Here is a 6,799-nt window from a genome sequence, read left to right as displayed (position 1 = left end):
AAGGCATGCTTTGGTTATATAAATCTATTTTGATTAACATAAAGTGTCAGAAACACCAGTTGAACACTTAAACAATCAACAGAAACAGCATAGCCTTACAAATAAAGCAAAGCCTCCTGTCAAGTATTGGCTTTTTGTAGCCCATTATCCTTTGGGGAGGTCAAGCCAAGGCACTTATTTTGCTGCAGAGCCATCCCTAGCTAAATGTGCCTAAAATTATATAAGTGGGGACCAAATGACAGAGCCATGCAATGTTAAATTTTGGCAGCAGGGGAGGGTGGGGGGATGTCTAATGCTTATAGATAATATTTTTCAAAATTATAGCTTTTTATTCATATTCTGGATATGTTTCTATAGATCAGATTTATAAGTCTTGAAGTAACTAAAAATTGCCTAGATATTAGTGATCTTTATTACTTTATTTTTCTGGCCTGCATCCCAGTACTGGTCTGGGGTGACTCTCCTGAAGTCATCACTTAGCCTGGGGCTAAACGTCTGTCTCTCATCTTCTAAGAAAGATTGCCAATTGAATTAAGCCACTTTGAAAAGCTTTTACGGCTTCGGTATGGGTTGAAAGGTGCTGGAGATGAGATTTATCAAACCCATTACAGTTCAGCATTATTCCATTTGATTAGACACTCTTGGCTTACAGATAGGATTTAAAAGAAAACTGTATCAAAATTATCATTAATAATTCACATGTTTATATTACACTTGTATATAATGTGCACTTCTCTGATAGGAAGCTTTATTTCATATACATAGAATCATAATGAATGTGCATGCTTCATTGGAAGGTTTCAAAAAGTCATCATTAATGAGACCAGAGTTCAAATATTTAAATACTTAATATTGTGACACTCGCTTTCTGCTAGAAAGTGTTCTAAAACCGCAGCAAGCATGTAGCCTTTTTTTCTGGGATATGTGATAGAGACTAACAGCTTTCCAGTTCAAGGCAGGGAGGTGTCAAAGAAAGCATTTTCTAGAAACAGAGCTTACAAAATTACATGGGTCAGTCTCACTTTGTGTTCTCCATCTGTATAAAAACAAACCACTTCTTGAGCATTATAGCTTTGCTTGAAGAAGGTGTATTGGGTTATGCATATTCTCAAGTATACCAATATGTTTTTAATAGAACTGGCTTAAGTTCCATTTTCTGTTTTTCTTTCTGTAACTTTTAGAGAAAATACTTCAGCAAACAGTGTTCCCTGAATTCTGTCCCTTATAATCAACAACAGCCTTGCTTGTTCCCCCAAATAGGTCAGTTACCAGGAGAGAGGTAACCAAGTAAATAATTTGATGGGGGTAGCATCTTGAATTGTTCTAACTAGATCTTGTAGATCTAGTTAGATCTTTTGTTCAGTAAATGTTGGATGTTTAAAACACTGCTGTGGAAAGAGTAATGAGCTGTTGTTCTAATACTCAATTATTGGAGTCCAAATATTTCATGATCTGATGACAATTTATTTTCTCTCCAGGAGCGTATTGCAACCATCCTGTCCTCCTTCAGCTGCTTTCCCTTGAGTGGGCCTGGTAAGTTTTTACATTCTATTAAAAGTAGCCTTGCCAATGCAAGAAGGGTTAACTTCTTTTTGGTGATTCTTCTCCCTTCAAATGTGACTCTGGAGTAAGAATAAGATTCTGCCTTAGTTCAGCTGTTTGTTGTTTTGTAACAGCTTGTCTGCTCTGTTTGGAATTGAAATGTTTAGTACTGATATATTATAACATAATATGAATATGAGTGTGCCCAGGTGGCCAAGAAGGCCAACAGCATTCTGGCTTCTATCAGGAATAGTGTGGCCAGCAGGAACAAGGCAGTGATTGTTCCCCTGTACTCAGCACTGGTGAGGCTGCCACTCAAATGCTGGGTTCAGTGTTGGGAGGCTGAGGGGAGACCTTATCGTTCCCTACAACTGCCTGACAGGAGAGGGGAGCTGGGGAGGTCGGTCTCTTCTCCCAAGTAACAAGCGAGGGGAGATGGCCTTAAGTTGTTCCAGGGGAGGTTTAGTCTGGACATTAGGAAAAATTTCTTCCCCAAAAGGGTTGTCAAGCATTGGAATAGGGTGCCCAGGGACGTGGTTGAGTCCCCATTCCTGGAGATATTTAAAAGCCAGGTAGCTGTGGTGACATGGTTTAGTGGTGGGATGGCAGCATTAGGTTAACGGTTGGACTAGATAATTTTAAATGTCCTTTCCAACCTAAATGATTCTATGATTAAGAAAAATACAGAACAACCCCATTGCTTTGTATCTGTACTGCTTAACAAAGTAGGTAGTGTCTGTGGTGTTGCCATTGACACTGGGTAGTTTATTAATTTGTTTCAGGAGCTAAAATACAGGCCACTGGTTTTGAGAAACTTGCCTTTCTGCCAAACCTTGGTACATCAAAATTATGACTGAATTCTACTTCTTGAAGTCTTGCATGTTTTATTTTCACGTAGTTATTTGGTAAAAAAACCCCTACCTCCCAGCTGAAATACGGCTAGCTGTAGGCTGTTTTCTGGTTTGCCAAACTTTGATTTCATGTTCTACATGCTCACGTCTGAGTGTGTTCTGTTCTGTTTCATGTAGCTGTAGCAATGCAGAGCTTAATGGATCCTGAGGTCTACAATAAGGCAGTGACTCTAATGAAAGCTGAAATGCTTGCTCTTTATCTAGGTGAAGCCATTAAAAATAAAGTATATTCAATGTTTTCTCCATCCAGAATGAAGACAAATGTAAAGATGGCATGTCCAAGGAATTTTAAAAGGTGTAGACCTCCTGACTGAGCAGTGCTCTGTATTTTATTCTCTTTAATTAGTAAAGTAAGTATGAATCAAACCTACGCTGCTGGGGGTGAAGCATACCTTTTTTTATATGTATGACAATATTGGACCATGACAAGTTGTGTTAGCTTCATTTTTTTTATTCTGTCAGTATGTTTAATTCTCTTGATGGGAGAAGATTATATATAAGAATATGTAATGCAAAACTGCTCTTTTGAGAATATTTGTTTAGTCTTTAATTGGGTAGAATGATTTAATCTAGTAGAAAATTCTAAACTATAAGAGCCGTCACGTTAATATATTGCTCTGATTTTGGAATTCTTCATAAATGAGAAATCACTTTTGCTATGTAAGTTTAGGACAGTGATGAAGGACTGCTAGTAATATATGAGACACTTCAACTTATACCTGCTTGTTGCCTCTACTTGAACAGTACCCAAATGTTTGATCAAAATATACTTTCTCCTAATTTCTGATGCTAGTTTCAGTCTTCATTTAGATTTTTGCATTCCAAGTAACTTTCCTTAAAACAAATAAATAGGATGATGGCTAGGGTTAGGTGCCAGGAGTTCTTGATCCTTTTGCTATACTCTGGATGCTAGGACAAATGTTACAAATTTAAAACTGTGAAAACATTAATAAGCTTCAAGTGTTTAATGGTGAGATAAATTGTTTTTAACAATTCTCTAAGGATGTCTTTTCTTTTTTCCTCTACCAGCTGCTGTTCTCTCACAGGTGAAAGTCATGATCACGCTAACTGAACTCAAATACTTAGCAGATGCCCAGTCATCCTACCACATACTAAAACCATGGTGGGATGTCTTCTGGTATTACCTCACCATGATAATGCTGCTAGTTGCTGTGCTCGCTGGGGCTCTCCAGCTTACTCAAACCAGAGTATTGTGTTGTCTTCCTTGCAAGCTAGAATTTGACAATCATTGTGCCGTGCCTTGGGATTTAGTTAAAGCCAACCTTAACATGTCGGCTAGCTCTACAGCACAGATAATCATCCCGCTTAAAATCCAGAATGATCTTCACCGGCAGCAGTATTCCTATATTGATGCAGTATGTTATGAGAGACAGCTTCACTGGTTTGCCAAATTTTTTCCATACCTAGTGCTTCTGCATACCTTTATTTTTGCAGCTTGCAGTAATTTCTGGCTTTACTATCCTAGTACAAGTTCCAGGCTTGAGCACTTCGTAGCCATTCTTCAGAAGTGTTTTGATTCTCCATGGACAACGCGTGCCCTCTCAGAAACAGTTGCTGAGCAGTCTGTGAGGAAGTTGCCAATAGCCAAATCAAAAGCAGTGATTTCGTCACCTGGGAGTTCAGTAGACATAGGGGCCAGCAGACAGTCCCTGCCATATTCGCAACCTGGCTTGGAAACAACTGGAAGAGAAAATTCCTCAAGTGTTCTTGACAAAAAAGAAGGGGAACAAGCTAAAGCTATATTTGAAAAAGTGAAGAAATTCAGAGTACACGTTGAAGAGAAGGATGTCATATATACAGTGTATATGAAACAGATTATAGTGAAAGTCATTGTATTTGTAATAATAATAATTTATGTCCCCTATTATTTATCATTTATTACACTTGAAATTGATTGTGTAGTTAACGTTCAAGCCTTTACAGGCTACAAAAGGTACCAGTGTGTTTATTCGCTAGCAGAAATTTTTAAAGTTTTGGCTTCATTTTATGTTGTTTTAGTGATCTTCTATGGCTTAACTTGTACTTACAGTTTGTGGTGGATGTTAAGAAGTTCACTTAAGCAATATTCTTTTGAGAAGCTGAGAGAGAAGAGTAATTACAGTGATATACCTGATGTAAAGAATGACTTTGCATTTATTCTCCACTTGGCAGATCAGTATGATCCTCTTTATTCCCAGCGATTCTCAATATTCCTGTCTGATTTGAGTGAAAATAAACTGAAACAGATAAATCTGAACAATGAATGGTCAGTGGAAAAACTGAAAAATAAACTAGTAAGAAATTCCCAAGACAAGATTGAACTTCACCTTTTCATGTTAAATGGTCTTCCAGACAGTGTCTTTGAACTGACAGAAATAGAAGTCCTAAGCTTGGAACTCATTCCTGAAGCCAAACTTCCTTCAGCTGTGACCCAGCTAGTCAATCTCAAAGAACTGAATGTTTATCATTCATCACTAACCATGGATTATCCAGCAGTCAGCTTTTTAGAAGAAAACCTGAAAACATTGCGCCTGAAATCTAGTGAGATGGGAAGAATTCCATTTTGGGTCTTTCACCTGAAAAACCTACAAGAATTGTGCTTGACAGGATATTTCATGCTAGATCATCACAACTCCATATACAATGAAAGCTTTCAGGGGCTAAAAAATCTGAGATCAATTCACTTAAAAAACAACCTTTCCCGTATACCTCAAGTGGTTACAGATCTTCTGCCTTCTTTACAGCACTTGTCTATCAACAATGAGGGAAATAAACTGATAGTGCTAAATAACCTGAAGAAACTGGTAAACCTGAGAACCTTGGAATTAATCTGCTGTGATTTAGAGCGCATTCCCCATTCCATTTTCACCCTCAACAATTTGCGTGAAATTGACTTAAAAGAAAATAACCTCAGAACAGTGGAAGAAATAATTAGTTTTCAACATCTTAAGAATCTTTCTTGCTTAAAATTGTGGCACAACAGTATTTCATATGTGCCGGTGCAGATTGGTGCATTATCAAACCTGGAACAATTGTATCTAAATTATAATAATATTAAAAATGTTCCATTGCAGCTATTTCTTTGTAAAAAATTATACTATTTGGACCTTAGCTATAATAAGCTAACCTCCATCCCTGAAGAAATTGGTTACCTGACCAATCTGCAGTACTTGGCTTTGACAAAAAACCACGTAAGTAGAACTTTGAATTACTACTTAAAAAAAAAAAAATCAAATGTTGACTTAATCTACCATTTCTTCTGGAACAGCTTCTGGTTCAAAATGCTTTTGTGGCATTCATGATTAAAATAAACCCAGTAAAGCTGGAAAAAAAAAAAAAGGGGGTGGTGCTGGTTTAATTACTAAAACTTTGGTGTCATCAAAGCTTGTGTAATAGTGAGTAAGTACTATCCTGGTCTGCAGCAGTTTAAGGGCTCTGATCCAGAGATAGCATAGGTTACCGTGGCTGCAGAAATCTATCTTCCCTTTCCCTGCAGCTGTCTATCCTATGTAGTATTTTAATGGAAATGAACAGTGTTAATTTTTTACCTTAAAATGTCAAACTGAAAGCTGTAGGGAATCAACAGCAAGTTGAAGAGCAGCTCAGCTGTCTGATTGGGAAGAGGGAAATAATTATGGCTGGTAACTTCATCAGCAGTGCTAAACTGTCTGGCTCGTCACTGCGGGGTCCAGGCTTGTGACTTAAGACTTCTTTTGAGTTTTATAATTGTTTTCACTGGTGAGGTTGGTTTTGGATGTTACGCATAAGTAGCGTGGACCGGGACAAAGTTACTACTGTACCGTGCAGATAACTGCTTGTATGGGTTTCATGATACAGGAGCTTCTAATGTCTCTCTACAATCTGCATTTGTTCTTCATTAAGCAATTTTTAGGAGATAGTAGCCTATCTATCTCCCCTGCCACCTGCACACGCGCACATTTGTACGCACTTCTGCACGTGCACGCATGTATATGCTCCCCCTGCCATGCTTATGTCTTGACTTCTGCCAGTAGTTAAACATCTTCGTAATAGAAGGGTACATAAAACCATTGCAGTGTTCTCAAGCACTTTATCGCATAATGATAGAAGCATTACAGTCTTCCCTTTCCTTATCCTTCCATAAACTAAGAGGGTTTTTTACCCTAAAATAAAACTGGGAACTGTCAAAACATGCAGCTGCATGTAGGCTAACAACTTCTAATGTACGTTATTTTTGTTCTTTCCTTTTTCTAGATTGAAATGCTGCCTGATGGATTATTTCAGTGCAAAAAGCTGCAATTCCTTCTTCTGGGAAATAACAGTCTGATGAGTTTGTCCCCTTGTGTGGGTCAGCTACTGAATCTTGT

At 37.9% G+C, this 6,799-nt stretch overlaps 1 protein-coding gene across 1 annotated transcript in view; it reads left to right on the top strand.

The window, feature by feature from the left end:
- The first annotated feature begins 1,269 nt into the window (after positions 1 to 1,269).
- Positions 1,270 to 6,799, top strand: part of LRRC8B (leucine rich repeat containing 8 VRAC subunit B) — an 8,500-nt gene continuing 2,970 nt past the window's right edge. The window contains 4 exon segments of the mRNA XM_035890653.1: positions 1,270 to 1,533; positions 2,704 to 2,803; positions 3,483 to 5,644; positions 6,687 to 6,799. Coding sequence (XP_035746546.1) covers positions 3,509 to 5,644; positions 6,687 to 6,799 — 2,249 coding nt within the window. The 5' untranslated portion in view covers positions 1,270 to 1,533; positions 2,704 to 2,803; positions 3,483 to 3,508.

This window comes from Egretta garzetta, unplaced genomic scaffold (assembly GCF_000687185.1).
Source record: "Egretta garzetta isolate BGI_Z169 unplaced genomic scaffold, ASM68718v1 scaffold43, whole genome shotgun sequence".
In the NCBI taxonomy this organism is placed as follows: domain Eukaryota; kingdom Metazoa; phylum Chordata; class Aves; order Pelecaniformes; family Ardeidae; genus Egretta; species Egretta garzetta.
The sequence above is the reverse complement of the archived record's forward strand: the minus strand, read 5'-3'. Positions and strand labels throughout refer to the sequence as shown.